Raw genomic sequence first — 16,528 nt, 5'->3', positions numbered from 1 at the left:
CAACCGGTTCCAGGAGGCCTCCCCCTTTTGAGGTTGATCTCCTTAGTCTGTGGAACTTGTCACACAGATGCTACTGGAGGTGGTGTGGCGCGCTCGCGTACACACACACACACACACACACACACACACATTTTTTATTATGTTTGGTCAGTCTGATGAGATACTTCAGTGGTTAAGAACACTGACTGCACTTCCAAGGACCTGGGTTCAATTCCTAGCACTTACATAGTTGTTCACAACCATTCATTACTTCAGTTCCAGGGGACCTGATGCCCTCTTCTGATTGCCAAGGACACTAGGTACTCACATTGGCACACAGGCAAAACACCTGCACACATAAAGTAAATAAATAAGTTAAAATTGTGTTTGTCTGGGAGCCATACATACATGTGAGTGTGGGTGCCCATGGAGATACTTGGGTGCTGGGAACCCAACCCAAGTCCTCTGCAAAGTGGTATGCACTTTTCTGCCTCCTGTATGGCCAAATTTGTTAATAACGGCCCCAGGCAAGACACTGAGCATCAGGTATACTGTGATGTGCTGAATGATGATGACAAGGACAAGGATGGTAACTTGTCCAGATTTCATAGTCTTGATTTTTAGTTCTGTTTTGTTTTGTTTTGTTTCGTTTTGTTTTGTTTTGTTTTTTTGAGACAGGGTTTCTCTGTGTAGCCTTGGCTGTCCTGGAACTCACTCTGTAGACCAGGCTGGCCTTGAACTCAGAAATTTGCCTGTTTCTGCCTCCCAAGTGCTGGGATTAAACGCGTGTGCCACCACGCTTCAAGTTTCTTTTCTTTAAAGGGCATATTCTCAATTCCGTATCTTTCTCAGTTTTACAAAGGAGGATGTAGTTAGCAAGTCTGTTTCATCTGTGAAGTTGTCTTCTAACAAAGCTTAAAATCTTTACTATTCCTTTAAATTATGTGTATTTTTAATTATGTGTTTAATAATTTGGTGTCTCCTATCTGTCTCTCTTCAGGGAGCACCGGTTACTTTGGTAGTGTTCTGATCCCATTTAGTTTGAAGTTCTGTGAGATCCTGGAGCTTGTTTTTGCCAGTAGGTCGTAAAATCAACATCTGAAGGACTGGCGACATGGCTCAAGGTTGCACTCAGGCAGAGGAGAGGCGTTTGATTGTCAATGGCTCACAACCGGTCCAGGGGATCCGATGCTCCCTTCTGTAAACACGTACAAACATAAAAATTAAATAAGTAAAATACTCACGATAAAGCAATGTTATAAAAGCTTGGGAAATTCAAACATTTAAGTTTGGGTAAATAGTTTGGTAACTTCAGGGATGTTTCAGCCTAATCAATCATAACTGGAGTCTTTCAAGAGGATTTTCCGTCATTTCCAAAATAAAACGAGTGCAAGGAAGAAGGAAGTATACGTCATAAAAGAAAGCAGTTACATTTCAACTTTTACATTTTTCTTCATTCTGGGGCAATCCCTTCTAGCTACTTCACTACAAACCGCGTCCGATTCTGTCTCAGCAAAGAACTACGAATCCCAGAATGCTCTGCTCCATAGTTGTCCGCGAGAATTCCGCAGGCCGATATCAACCAATCCTTGCACGTAGAGTCTGCCCTGTCAGCCAATCAGAAGACGGAATTGAAGGGCGGGTAAGCAGGCGGTGGAGAGTTTGAAATTGAAAGACAGCGCGCTGGAGGAGCAGCAGACGTAGAGCGGCGGGCTAGTTTTTGCCGGACCAGTCAGGTGGAGACGGCGGCGTTCCTGGCCGCTCAGGTCGGGAGCCGTTTGAAGGGTTGTGGGGCTTCGCCGGCCGCACGCCCGGGGTGAGGGAAGCCGACCTGGGCATGTCGGCGTGGGTCCGCAGAGCCTGGAATGCGGGCGTCCGCTGTTAGCCGCGGAGTTCGGGTCCCGGCGCTGCTCGGTCCCGATCACCTCCCCTCTTCCGCCCTGCAGTGGGAGGAGCGAATGGAGTAGGCGGCCAGGGGTCGGATGCAGAAAACCTGCAAGTCTGTCTGTCCCCCAACCTCTTCCTCGGTCTCGTTGCCTGCGAGCAGGTCCTTTAGGAGACACCCGGGTCCTGTTAAAACATGACTTGAAAGCTTCGTGCAACCTTGTTTTGGTTATATTCTTTCCTCTCCCCCACCTCCCTTCATGCCTTCAGAACAGATTGATGCACATCCACAACAGTTAAGCCCAAATTGGCTTGGATCATCCTGTTGCTAACTACCGGACTGTTAGTGGGTTATTTTATCTTATGTTTTATTAGGTTCTGGCCCTATGTTGACCAGGCTATCTTTGGACTCAGATATCTGCCTCCGCCTCCGACGTGCTGGGACAAAAGGCGTTTTGTTCACACCCTGTTGTGTTTATTTAGAAAAGGTCTCTTGTATATCAGACTGGTCATGACGTTGGCTGACCTTTACTTCAGATTCTCCTGCCCCCAGCTCGAAATGTTGGAATTAAAGTCTACCTTTATATTAGCTGAGTTGCTCAATTATTAACCATTCTGTAGCAAAGTCAACCTGCAGACGTAAACTCGAAAATGTGGCTTATTTTGGTGTCGATAACAACTAAAATACAGCTTTGTGCTCTGTTTTGCAGTGTTTTAAACCATAATGGGTGAAGACGAACTGGCACTCTTAAATCAAAGCATCAATGAATTTGGGGATAAGTTCAGAAACAGACTCGATGATAATCGTAGTCAAGTGCTGGGACTCAGAGACGCCTTCAAAGACTCCATGAAAGCGTTTTCAGGTACTGCCTGCCCTTAACTCCTAACCTGTGGGTTTTGCTGGTCTTATTTATTTTCTACAGTTATTTCAGCGGGCTTCAAATATCTCTTGTAATTTGTCTTTCAGAAAAGATGTCTTTGAAATTAAAGGAAGAAGAAAGGATGGCTGAGATGATTTTGGAATATAAAAACCGTAGGTGAATCGTTTGTAGATCATATGTAGATTGGCTTTTAGATTGAAGGTCTTTATCGTGAAGTCTTTTTTTTTTTTTAAAGATTTATTTATTTATTATATGTAAATACACTGTAGCTGTCTTCAGACACACCAGAAGAGGGAGTTAGATCTCATTAGGGATGGTTGTGAGCCACCATGTGGTTGCTGGGATTTGAACTCAGGACCTTCAGAAGAGCAGTCGGGTGCTCTTACCTGCTGAGCCATCTCACCAGCCCTATATCGTGAAGTCTTAAGTAAGTCAGTGTTGTGAGTGTTCATACATTAACACACATGCATCAAAATTCTATTTTCGGGAGCTGGAGAGATAGCTTAGCTCAGTGGTTTAAGAGCTCTGGCTGTTCTTCCAGAGGACCCAGATTCAATTCCCAGCACCCCCATGACAGCTCACAACTGTCTATAACTCCTGTTCCATGGGATCTGACACCTTCACACAGAGATACATGTTGTCAAAACACCAGTGTACATAAAATAAAAATAAATTATTTTTAAAAGATTCTGCTCCTATCACCAGCTTAAAGTTGAATATCTGCATTGTCTAGAACTATGAATATTTTTTCAGTATTTTTGAATGCTATGTGAATGGTATCATTTTATATGTATCCTGTCTCTTTATTTAACTAGTATATGTGTACGCCTATGTGTAAAGGGCAGCCTTTAAAAAATTTTTTTTTGTTTTCACATTGGAAATTTCAGCCAAGGAACAGAGTTCCTCAGAACTTTGGGGTCTGGTTAATATTCTAACAATCATATTTTTACCACCATTCTTTCCCTGTCATTTCTATGGATGTCCAGATATTTCAATTCCGGGTCTGTATCTTTTATTGAATTCTCACACATAAGCTGTAAAGCTGGAGCCAATGGGTCGATTATTTTGTTTTACATATTTATTTGCTGCATATATTTATGTGTAGTTATATATTCAGTGCTCTCGTAGGTCAGAAAGGGTATTAGATCCCCTGGAAATAGAGTTACAAATGGTTGTTAGCCTCTGTGTAGGTGCTGGGTGTAAAACCATCAGGTGCTCTTAATCCCTAAACCATGTTTGTAGCTCCCTGGATTTTTTTTTTTAGTTTCTTCAGGAGTTTTGTGTAAGGTGTGGTTTGGTCTTATTCCCCACCAGCTTTTCTGAGACCCACTCCCTTCCCAGGCCACACACCTTTAGCTGTCTTTTTAAAACCTTCAAGACTGTGTGCTGCCCAAATAGTTTTCTGCTGGCATGTGCTCACCGTACCAGGGGCTGGGTTAGTGTTTTATGTTGACCTAGGAGCTCATAAAGCACGGCCGTCTCCGACTTTCTCTGTAACTTTCTCCGTAGCAGAGCATGACCTTAGCTTCCTGCCTCCGCCTGTTGAATGCTGGGATTCCAAGTGTGTACCATCACACTCAATGTATGGGGCACTAGAATGAAATCCAGGACTTCCCACATGGTAGGCAAGAGCTCTACCACCTGAGCTACAAAGTGTTTTATTAAGCTTTATAATAACACTTTAGAAAGATAACCCTATTTTATTTTGAGTGTGTGTGTATGAGAGAGAGACAGAGACACAGACAGGCAGACCATGGTATATGTTAGAGGTCAAAGGACAATTTACAGGAATTGGTTCCTTTCCTACCCTGTGAGGTTGAACTTCGTCATCAGGCTTAGCAGCAAGCACCTTTACCTACGGAGTCATTTCGTTGGTTCTGTCATCATATTTTTAAATAAAATTAGCTTATATGGCTGTCAGTGAGTGGAGACCCGGCAATGTCTGTGTTTCAGTTTCAGAATTATGCTAACTTTGTAAGATTTGATAATTTCATCACCATTTTTTTCTGTCTTTTAATACATTCCAGAAAAGCTTACAAAGCATTAGAATTCGCTTTCTTCATGCACTGTGAAAAGCTGTCTTGTAGGTTTGGACTGTCCTCTGTGGTGGGCTTTATTTTAATGTACTTGGAATTGAAGGAGTCACAATCCTTCTGATTTTCTGTTTTGTTGATTAATTTGTTTTTTATTTTTAGAAGCATTTTACTGTATTTTAAAGACAACTAGTGAAGCAAATTTTCTTTAACATTACGATTTTTGAGTCATTAGAATATGTTTATTAATCATAGAGGCCAAAGAATTGTGAGTTTCAGGCCATCCTGGGTTTACATAGGTTCTGTCTTTAAAACAAAACATAAAGACAATTTCATTGATCTTCAGGAAGTTGGCACTTTTGTGCTTTTCTTAATTTTTTGTTCTTTTTGGCTTTTTTTTCTCCCGTGTCATAGAATAGGGCATATATATTTAATGCCGTGTGTTTCTTACAGAGCTCTGTAAGCAGAATGAGCTCATTCAAGAAAAGAAAGAGAATGTGTTAAAGATGATTGCTGAAGTAAAAGGCAAAGAGCAAGAGTCGGAAGAGCTGACGGCTAAAATCCAGGATCTCAAAGAAGAGTACGCTAGGAAGAAGGAAGGTGAGTGTCTGTTTCACCTGAAGTAGCCGACTGCGTTTCAGAGCAATGGCGCTTCCTAGTGTGCGCCTGGCCGGCTCCACTTTGTGGAAGTAGACTACACGTAAGGGCATAGACAGACCAGCATCTCTCTACGTATCACTTAAGTCACACAAGTGGGCTTACTTTTCTTTTTGTGGTTTTTTGTTTGGTTTATAAGGTTTTGTCCAATTTTAATTACAGCCAGACCTTCATATCATTATTGCTCCTGTTGTAACTAAAATTGGACAAAGCTTTTTAGTAGTCTCATGTAGCCCGGTCTGGTCTCAAGCTTATAACTAAGGATGCCTTTTGAACTGGTCTTCCTGCTCTCCTGTCCAGTGCTGGGATTGTAGACCTGTATCGCCATGCCATATCTGTGTTGAAGAATCCCTTTAAGAACTTAGAAACTGTTGACCATAACATGTCTGCCAGGCAGTGAATGCTCAGACTTAACTAGTGAAAGTACAGAGAGTACATACCTGCAGTGCTCACCCCTAAAAGGGCTATCTGTATCACACACACACACACACACACACACACACAACCCTACCTACCTGCCAAGGCCCAAGGGAGCATCACAGAGGAGTAACAGAAAGAATGTAAGAATGCGGAGGAGCGCTGTGAAACCTTTTTTTCCCGGACATGATATGGCCAGTGTGCTCATGAACTCAGTAGCTGTGGTTACCTAAATAAGTTTGGGCTGTCAGCATATGATAGGCAGAAGGGCCCATGAGACCCCACTCTTCGAAGACTATTGGTAGAGGAATTTTAATCCAGCAACATTGCTGCTTTGGCAAGGGATCCCGTCCGGCTGGAACGCAGACATAGCACACACCTTTAATCCCTCTGGTTTATAGCCATGCCTTTGGTACAAACCTTTACTCCTTAGCAGTGAAAGTAAAGTTAGTTTCTAGAAGGAAACAACCATGTTTGAAAGTGAGGTTTAATTGAGGGGCAGACAAAGTGATGAGTCAGAGAAAGGATACATCCAGCTCTCTTGAGAACAGGCAGGGAAGAGAAGACTTAAGAGAACCCCCACAGAGAGTCAGAAAAGAGGCAGTAAAGAGGCAGTTTTAGTGGGAGAGTTGAATCAGTTCAGTCAGTGCCTTGTGTGGAGTTGAGGTCAGTCAGTTGAGGCATTTGAATTAGGAGTCAGTGTAGTGGAGTTGAGTTCGTGAGTTCATGCCGTTCATTGCAGGTTAGCAGAGGCAGCTGAAGTCAGAGAATAAGAAGGAGCCAGAAGATTAGAAGAGATTGCCAGAGTTTAAGGCCAAGCAGAGCTGAGAGAAGCCAGTTTGAACCAGTCAGCTTGAAGAGGTGTTTTGAGCTAGAACAGCTGGGTTGAACCACCTAGCCCAAGTTCAGAACTAGAAAGGGTTTCTTCATCAGAAAGCCTCTAAGATGACAATAGATCTGGTGAATAAAGGATACTATTGACATTGTTGGGGGGCAGGGAGGATGGATTTTACTATCTTCAGTGGTGTAGCTGCTGATAGTAAGTTGCCATGCCCTAATAAATATATTTCCACCCTTGCTCCTGCAGGAAACTCAGCAGGTTAAATTCAGAGAAGGAAGTAGGGGAGGGAGGGCACCTGTTAGGGAAGAAGCAGAGTTTCAGCAGGAGAGGAAACATAATAAGCTGAGACAGGGTAATGGAGGTAAAAAGAGTGTGTGTGTGTGTGTGTGTGTGTGCGTGTGCGTGTGTGCATATGCATATGTGTGTGTGTAACTCAGTGGATTAAAAAAAAAAAAAGACTAGCTGGGCGTGGTGGCGCGCACCTTTAATCCCAGCACTTGGGAGGCAGAGGCAGGCGGATTTCTGAGTTCAAGGCCAGCCTAGTCTACAAAGTGAGTTCCAGGACAGCTCGGGCTACACAGAGAAACCCTGTCTCGAAAAAAAAAAAAAAAAGACTGCAATCTCTGGTTTAGAAAAACCATTTCTGTAAAAACTTTGTTTCTTATAAAAACTTCCGTATTCAAATGCTTCATTTAGAAAGAAGACTTGAAAATAGCAGTTTGTTTGGCCAATGCTTTCTCTTACACAGTTAGTATCCGAGACTAAATTGTGAAGGTATGCTTCTCATCTTATTAGTTAGGGTTATTTGTTAGTATTGAACCAGGATTTGTTAGCAGTTGTAAACCAGCCTGAAATAAGGCTGATTTCTCATGGAATCACAAAATATTCTTCCCATGAAGCAGTTAGTATATATTTGTCTAGGCAGCAAACAACAACAATAACAACAACAATAATAATAATATAAAGGAAATCAATTTCTAGGCTAGTTATATAAATTTCTGCCCTGATTACCTGTGCTTTGAACAATTTTTCTCTTCCATCTTGAACATAATCCCCTTTTATTGTTTGTTAAAGTTAGAAGTTGAATAAATATAAACAGATTGATATGCCTGGTATAATTTTTTAGTAGTTTTCAAGTTTCCTAAAATTAATTGAAAAAGCCTTAAAGTGAGAATTATCCAAAACATTCAATACTGTTTTTAAATCGTAGCCATTTCCACTGCTAACAAAGCTAATGAAGAGAGATTGAAAGGACTGCAGAAATCAGCGGATTTGTATAGAGATTACCTTGGACTAGAAATTAGAAAGATTCATGGTAAGTTTCTTGCTCTGTTATGTAGAAGGTTAGAAAGGGGTATCTAGAGAAGAGAAGAAGCTAAGAGGTATTTTTAGTGAAAACTATCACATTAGGTTTGTAGAAAATAGGCCAACGTCCCATCTTTTAATCATCTAAATACAAATATTATTGCTTTATTTACCCAGTGTCTAATGAAAGTTTGACATGGTTGTCAAAAAAAAAAAAAAACAAAAACAAAAAAAACAAAAAAAAACAACCCAGTCAAACAAACAAACAAAAACCATGCAATACTTACTGTTCTTGGTTTTCACTGGCATTTGTATCGAACTCAATTGCCCTCAGAATAGTGATTTGTGAATGCTGGTGTAATTACTCATTAATGTACTATGATTTATTCCATCTTTTATAAATTGGATTGCTAAAACAATTGGGTTGTATCTGTTTTCCAGCTTTAAAAATACTGTATATAATTTCTCACTTGGGAGGAGCCTTTCTCAGAGGGGGATTGCTAGGTTAAAGGCACATGGGTGTTTTTCAGGTTGTTATCTCTGTATATGTTAATTGGCTAGATTGGCTAGTGTTTTGGGGCTTCCTAAGATCACGCTCAGGCTCAGTGAGTCATGGACGAGACTCACTGTTGTGCTGGTCTTCCTTAACTCATAGGGAATTAAGAAGGAATACCATGTACATATTAACCACAAAAAGTGTGTGTTTGTGTGAGTGCATGTTTGCCTTGCACCCTTGTGGAGGTCAAAGGTCTGCTTGGGAGAATTGTTTCTTCCACCATGTAGGTTCTGGGGATTGAACTCAGGTCATCGGGCTTAGTAGCAGTCACCCTTACCTGCTGAGCCATCGCCCAGTGCCCCTCCCCCATTAGTTGTGCTTTGTTGATATTATTCTGTGTTCATAATTGTGGGAAGGACACGGTGTGTGCATGGAACCAAGAAGCACCCTTTATCATAAACTGCCAAATGTAAAGCGTTTGCCTGACTTGTGAGAGCTGCGGAAGCAGCTCAGTTGATCCAGAAGAACGGGTGACCAGTAGAGAGAATCACAACTGCAGTGGACAGAAGGGGGCCGGGCTGGCGCCTGCTGCAGAACTGATAGATTGTGTGGTGCTCAGGGAAGCACCAACACACATTGATGTGGAAACTTAGGGGTTCTTTGGAGAGTCGGTTCTGTTGGAGGGTGTTTTGCAGAACATCCTCCTTCACAAGTCTGCCGTAGTCTTTCACCTGTGTCCACTGCAGGAAAACACTCCTGTGTGTTTTTGCCACCTCTGGTGGGTGGTGGGCTACAAGGGAGGTTAATGCATTTAAGAACCATCATTAAAAATAAAAACATTGAAAAAAGTTACAGCACATAGGTACTGTTTGCCAACTGATTAAGTGAGAGGAGTGCTTTCTGCTCTTCTGTATACTCAGTGGGACAGAAAACGCCCCAGGAAACCCTTGATATATTATAATAACCTGAGTATATTACCAAGTCTTTGTTTGGTATGCACACCCTTCCCAGTACTCGTAACAGTATGAAATCTAGTATACTGACCTGTACTTCACTCTGAACTTGAATGTTAGATAAGTCTTCCCTAAGTTTCTGAAACTTCCTTTTACAATGATAAGAATTTTAAATATGATTTCGTTTATGCTATAGAAGAAACTAAAGTGTATGAATTTATGCTTTGTGGCAGCCAACTTGAATTTCTACCAAGCAATTATTTCTTTTTTTTTTTTTTTTTTTGGTTTTTCGAGACAGGGTTTCTCTTTATAGCTCTGGCTGTCCTGGCGCTCACTTTGTAGACCAAGCTGGCCTCGAACTCAGAAATCCGCCTGCCTCTGCCTCCCAAGTGCTGGGATTAAAGGCATGCGCCACCACGCCCGGCGCAATTATTTCTTTGGGAGCATTTTAGTAGGTTTTTTTTTTTTTTTAAATAAATTAACTAGAAGAATATAAAATAAATTAATTTAACAATACATATGGGTTTATTGTAGTAAAATACATATAAAACTAATTTGTTTTAATCATTTTAAAGTGTATAATTCATGACATTAATTATATCTACAGTGTTGTATGACTAACATCAACCACTGTAGATTTATATATTTTATTACCCCAAACAGAAATTTTGTAATAACTATCCATATTCATGGTTTTGGGTTTTTTTGTTGTTGTTGTTTTGTTTTGTTTTAGCTCCCAGTAACCTTGAATTTATTTATTTATTTATTTATTGATTGATTGATTGATTGATTGATTTATTGTTTCTGTGAATGTATCTTACCTGTTCTAGCTATTTTATATTGTAGGATCATATAATATTTGTTCTTTTGCATCCTTACATATTTGTAAGGTTTGTCCATACTGTAGCTATGTATGAGAGGTTCATTCCTTTTTATGTCCCGACAATGTTTGTGTGTTTGTGTCTATGCACAGTGTGTATATACGTATTGTTGTATTCAACTGTTCATCCATGGAGGGGCGGGCAAGTGTGTGACACCATTGTTTTCACTGCATACAGTGACCCGGTGAAATCTGCTTTTGTCTTTTCCAATTGGAGTTTTTTTTAGCCTTCCCAACCTTAGTGGGTATTTAATTTACAGATATTTTCTTTCATTTTGTGAGTTGTTTTCTTTTTCTTGGTATTATTGTTTGAAGGAAAAAACAGAGTGTAATGTCAGTGATGTCCAAGTCCAAACTGGTTAAAGTACAGAGCCCATACTTATCAGAGATGGAGCGGGGTGTGTGTGTGTGTGTGTGTGTGTGTGTGTGTGTGTGTATGTGTGTGTATGTGTGTGTGTGTACGTGCGCGCATGCCTGTGAAAGTATCTCCACTGAGAACCTTGGCTTCTGAGTATTCTCATATTGAACGGTTTATAATCTCTTTCTTCAGGTAATAAATTGCAGTTTATATTTACTAGTATTGACCCTAAGAATCCTGAGAGCCCATATATGTTTTCCATGAGCATAAATGAAGCTAAGGAATATGAAGGTAAGTATCCCGTCTCTTGTGTCTAAGATCTGCCTCAACTGTCATTTGACTCATTAGGAAAATTGTGTTAATGGTACACTAAAGACCATAATTTTGCCTTAGAATGGCGTTTTTTCTATAATATTTACATTTGTCATCATTGTGACTAATTTCTAGATCATGAATGTAAGTTCCCGGTATAATAAAGACATTTATGTAAAAGCAACCAAATCTTCACTGCCATATATGTCAGTGCTGGAGCACTCATCTTGCATGGGAAGAATCTAGGCTCCATTTTTAGTACTGCAAATGAAAGGGACAGAGGGAAAAGAAGTGATGAAGAACTGCAGAAGATGTAGAAATGCAGACAGATGGAGTGAGATACAATAAGAGAAGGACTGAGAAGAGAGAAAAGGGAAGAGTGGAGAGGAAAGGAGACAGAAAATTAGGAGGGCAAAGAGAAAGAAAGACATAGGACACATGGAAAGATGAGGATGGAAGAACAAAAGGGAACATTTTGTGCTGTTTCAGGATATTTCTATTTATAGGAATAAAAGTTTGATGTGTGTTTAAAGGTTTAAAAGAAAAAAAAAAAAAGATTTTGCATTGAGTTGAGGCCAAGTAAGGTAGTTCTTGCCTTCAATCCCAGAACTTAAGAGGCAGAAACAGATGGATCACTGTGAGTTCAAAGCTAGTCTGGTCTGTTGTAGGTCAGCCAGACCTACATAGTGATACCATGTTTCAATGCCAATTCTCAAAAGAATTGGTATTGAAAATTAAGCCTTTTTTCATATTATGGAAAGAAACTAGATGCCAACCCAAACTTGCACAGAAAATTATGTTTAATAGTTAAAACAAATGTACGTAAGAAAGATGATAGAAATAGCATTCAAGTGTCACTCAGCTCTCAGTCCTTTGGATACCATGTTTAGATTTAAATCAGGATTGCAGTACTTACAATTTGAATATTTAGGGATTAAGCAAAGGAAAGGACTAAAGATTACTTGTGAAATTCAAATGTATTAGTATATCTTTATGCACAGAGCATCTTAGTAAAGTATAATTGCCATTCAGACCAGCTGAGAGCCTAAATGGAAACACTGCCTAAGTGGAAACATTTCTACACACACACACACCCTCCCTCATTTAACTCATCTTCTTTGTTTTTCCTCTAGTGTATGACAGTTCGCCTCATCTTGAGTGCCTAGCAGAATTTCAGGAGAAAGTCAGGAAGACCAACAATTTTTCAGCCTTTCTTGCCAATGTTCGGAAGGCTTTTATAGCTAAGGTTCATAATTGATATAGGTTTGTTCTTTGTTACTGTATATATCCAGAGGAATTCTCATCTCTTGTCCCTGTCATTTTTCTCTATTTTTGTGTGGTATTAAAGAAACTAGAATATATCATCCCAAACCATGCCTCTTTGAGGTAACATTTGTGAGCTGAAAACAGTTAAGCAGCAGCAGAGTTAGAAAACCTTTGCCCTCCCCCAGTCTACCTAAACATGGGACCTAGATGATAGAGGTATCTAGCTCTGTACCCACAAAGATAGAAGTTAGTCGCTTACCACTGCAGACGTGGCACCAGAGGAATTGACAAGCCTTGCTTCATTAATTTATTCCTGTAAATATATTCTTCATAATTCCCCATCTGTGGAAGTCAAAAGACAAATCTGCTGTCTGTCTTACATGTTGTAAAATCCTACTGTTCTCTGTTGAAGATGCTGTGTAAACCTGACTAGGCCACTGTTTGGGGTTCTCCTGTATTGTATGCTCTGCATGTGTTAATAAACTTGCGTGGTGTCTCCCAGTCTTTGTAACTATCTCTTCAGTATGACTTTATGAGGATTGAGGAGAAATAGTTTGCTCTCTCACAGGGAGGTGCTGAGTCCTGCATGGCCTCTGTGGAAGGGAAGGCTTGGCTCAGTTCCTGTCCCTGGAGCAGAACCAGCAGGGTGTGGGCCTCCACGAGTGTTGACGGTTGCTAGGCTTGAAGCTTGTTTGTATAATAATGTACATCATTTACTTTATGTTCCTCCTTCTGGAAATATTCTCCTTGCCAAGGTTATTGGGGAATGTCCTCTCTGCCAATGTTAATGACTCTATGATAATCAGAGACAGCCAGCCAGAGTCCTGGAGGTGAGGTGTGTCTAATATCCTTAGCAAAATGGTAAATGCTATGACTTTCAGGACAGCCCTCAAGGGTGTGGGAAAGAACTCTAAAAACGTGAGTTCAAAAATATATAAACAGGATTTCTCAACTATGGAAAATATAAGGATGCAATATGAATTATATGAGGGATTCATGGACCTAAAAAAACAAAGGCAGCTGCGTTAATGAGCCAGCATGTCAGAAGATAGAAAGGCAGGCAGATTCCTGGTCAGCCTGGGACAGAGCAAGTTTAGGCCCAGGGGTGGTAGGAATGGCAATTTCAGAATGGGATCCCACCCAGCTAGCTTATTGTCTGAGTTATCTTGATGAGCTTTCTGGAGAGCCAGCAGGAGCAGAACACAGAGCTGTCAGCTTATATGCTACAATTAACCTCAAGTCATTCATTCGCCACTCCCAAACACCCCTTCCTCAGGACCCCCTTTCCGAGCCAAGTTCAGACCTTGACAGGCAGGTATTTCTGTAAATATTTTTATTAAATCCTAGGGGGAAATATATAAGGTGAAACAAGTCCTTTAAAAAGTAAAACAAGAATCGATGAGATGATTCATTGGGTATAAGTACCTGCCACCAAGCCTGGAGACCCAGGTTTAATCTCCATGACCCACATACTAGGAAGGGACTGACTCCCAAAATGTGTTCTCTTCCGTCCTTGCTGCGGCATGTATGCCTGCATGCACGCACACAACTTACATTTTCAAGTGAAGTGTAAATCCTTATGACTAATTATGCTTTGTGAGTTAGACACAGGAAGAGGTTAACAACAACATCTGTATTTTGGTCCCCTAGAGGAACAGAAACTACTACAAATTATAAAGAGAGACTTGCTGGATTGGCTTACGTGACTAGAGATGAAGTAGGCCATCAGTAGCCGTGTGCACACCAGACACTCCCAAGAATTCAGTTCCTCAGTCCCTGAAACTGGAAGCAAAAGGGAGACTGGGGAGACCTCGCTATTTAAAGGTTGCAGTTTCTGAGCATAGAATGTGGTCAGGGAAGAATTGGCTTGGTTACTTAGTGGTACTAAAAACTTCTGCCATAAGAAATATGTACATATATTCCACCGCTTATATAATTAACAGCCTAGTTAATAGTTTAAGAGCATTAATGTTAATATTATATTCTATGCAGCAGACTTGCATGCATTTTTAATTTTCACCTAATGTTCTCTTAATTTCAACCTAAGTCTAAGAGGTCTACCCAGTCGGGATGACTGGAAATTCTTGCCTGCTAAAAAATGCATGTTGAAATGGCTCTACTATAGCAAACTAGTGTTTTATTTATTTTACAGCTATAGTATTTTAATGGAGCAGGTAGAACCCAGACTCTAGCAAATGCCCCTTAACAGTATTTGAGACTTAAACACCCTTCATCAGACAGATTCCAGAGTTTATATTCTATGACCCATGACATGAATCTCAGCTCTAGATTTAAAATGAGAAGCTGTGACTTTCAAGCTGGGCACCCATCTTTCCTTGTTATGCATTGATGAGGAAGCTGAATCCAGAGAGGTATGGGGCCTGACCCATGAAGAACCATGGGAGAAGGAACTAAGCTGGTAACTCAGGGTCCCAGGACATTCTACCCTTCCTCAGGCTGTCTGGAGGATACGTTTTTTAAAAGCCAGAAGAAAGGGAATGTACAAGGGAAGGAAAAGACACTTTACAAAACTACAAATCCCAAGTGTCATAGCGTTTTTCAGCAACATTCCCAAACAAAAAAGCCACTTGCATTCTCAGCACGACTGATTTAAAAAGAAAGGTTCCTCTCTGAAAATTTTACCCCAAACCACCATTCTCATTACTTCCTATGTATAAAATAGTCTGAACTACTGTCAATCACTACATTTTTTTTTAAACCCAAAGCTCAGTAGAGTGAAGTAGGTTACTAAAGGATTATAATTCAAACCACCCATCAGCCACCTTGCTACACGCTGAAAGCTGTCACAAATGCTCCATTGAGGATTTAAACTTTGGGCAGTTTCTTCTCTTTATGGTATACTCTCTAAAGGAGTGCTAAATATAGCCACTTGACAGGCAGGGGCAGGCAGACTTCTGAGTTCAAGGCCAGCCTGGTCTACAAAGAGAGTTCAAGGATAGTCGGGACTACACGGAAAGAGCCTGTGTCCACAAACAAACAAACAAACAAACAAAAACTAGTGCTAACTAAATACAACGGCATTAGGAAGGACTGACTGCAGGGAATGGACATGAGACAGGACATAAAGCTAATTGTTTCCTAGTTCTAACTCAGTCATGGTTTTTGGTTTGTGTGGTGGATAACTGCAGAAGGCATATTTGATAGCCATAAAACCTAACATGAAGCCTCCTGGCTTCCATTCTGAGCGCCTATTCTAACTGTTGAGCTGTTTGTGTGTGATGTTTTCATTTACTTGGAAGTATTGTGAACAATGACGTTTATTCTTAAAAACCAACGGACAAAGAACAACTTCGGTCTCCTCTTCTGGGAGAGCAAATTTTACTCAAATTCCTTGAGGCTTACTATCTGTATCAAATATTACTGTGTTAGTTATGCGCTACATCAAAGTGTAATAAAACAACATTAACAATTGATGTTTCCCAATTTGAAATTTTCCATTTAAAAAAATTATGAATTAAAGAAAAAGGAGGGCACAGGAAAATAATAAGAGGATTTTTAATGAATGCAAATATGAAGGTTCTGAAAGACATTCTGTTTGGCAGAGAAGTGAAGTCGTGCCAGTACTGCCGTCGGCACCATCTCTCATTCACCTGAGTTTCACCTCCATTTTCTGCAAGCTGCTACTATAACATCCATTATGTACTGCCGCCCTTTGGGGAGTTTGCTTTCGTCATCAAGCTTTTCTTATGAAAGGGCATCCGAGGAAGCTGCTGGAGTGTCCCATTTAGGCCAGTCATTTGAGAATTTGTGAGGCAGAGTCAGAGGTAGGCAGATCTCTGCAAGTTCAAGGACAGCCTAGTCTGCATAGTGAGATCTTGTCTCAGCACATACACACAGACACAAACACACACACACACACCAACAAAAGGTCCATTTTGATGGGGAATGTTGGGATCTGCTTCCTACTCAAACCAGGTTCTTATTGGTATTAGAGTTCCTTTCAGTAGGAAGCTGCTTAGGGCTTTCCTTCCACCATAACCCAATTTTCCCATTGGCAAAAGAAGGCACAGAATTTCACACACCACCGTCTCCTTGCCCTTCCCGTTTGCTTTTCCTCAGATCCTAAGCCATCTCTGGCTTGCAATTGACCCCATTAGAGCTATTAGTGGTAGGCAGGGATGATGAGAAGTCACTGCCTAAAAAGGTGATGGGCTCTGGTTGAAACTTCGTTCTGCTGAGATCTGCTGAGGTTCTAGACTGGACTTCTTGTGTCACACCCCCTCTTTAACCCAGTGGGCTTGGGGC

At 40.8% G+C, this 16,528-nt stretch overlaps 1 protein-coding gene across 4 annotated transcripts; it reads left to right on the top strand.

Annotated features, from left to right (window-relative positions):
* The first annotated feature begins 1,616 nt into the window (after nucleotides 1-1,616).
* On the top strand, nucleotides 1,617-12,763 carry Spc25 (SPC25 component of NDC80 kinetochore complex). Of its 4 annotated transcripts, none has more exons than XM_021155686.1 (7): nucleotides 1,617-1,745; nucleotides 2,574-2,726; nucleotides 2,831-2,896; nucleotides 5,231-5,377; nucleotides 7,903-8,007; nucleotides 10,877-10,975; nucleotides 12,130-12,763. In XM_021155686.1, the coding sequence occupies exons 2-7, from the start codon at nucleotides 2,588-2,590 to the stop codon at nucleotides 12,252-12,254; spliced, it is 681 nt and encodes a 226-aa protein (XP_021011345.1). In that variant the 5' UTR covers nucleotides 1,617-1,745; nucleotides 2,574-2,587; the 3' UTR covers nucleotides 12,255-12,763. The 4 variants fall into 4 exon arrangements, with proteins under 4 accessions (XP_021011345.1, XP_021011347.1, XP_021011348.1 ...); XM_021155688.1 differs by having other exon boundaries at nucleotides 1,617-2,205; XM_021155689.2 differs by having other exon boundaries at nucleotides 1,651-1,715.
* The last annotated feature ends 3,765 nt before the right edge of the window (nucleotides 12,764-16,528 follow it).

This window comes from Mus caroli, chromosome 2 (assembly GCF_900094665.2).
Source record: "Mus caroli chromosome 2, CAROLI_EIJ_v1.1, whole genome shotgun sequence".
NCBI lineage: Eukaryota > Metazoa > Chordata > Mammalia > Rodentia > Muridae > Mus > Mus caroli.
This window is presented reverse-complemented; position numbering and strand designations above follow the sequence as displayed.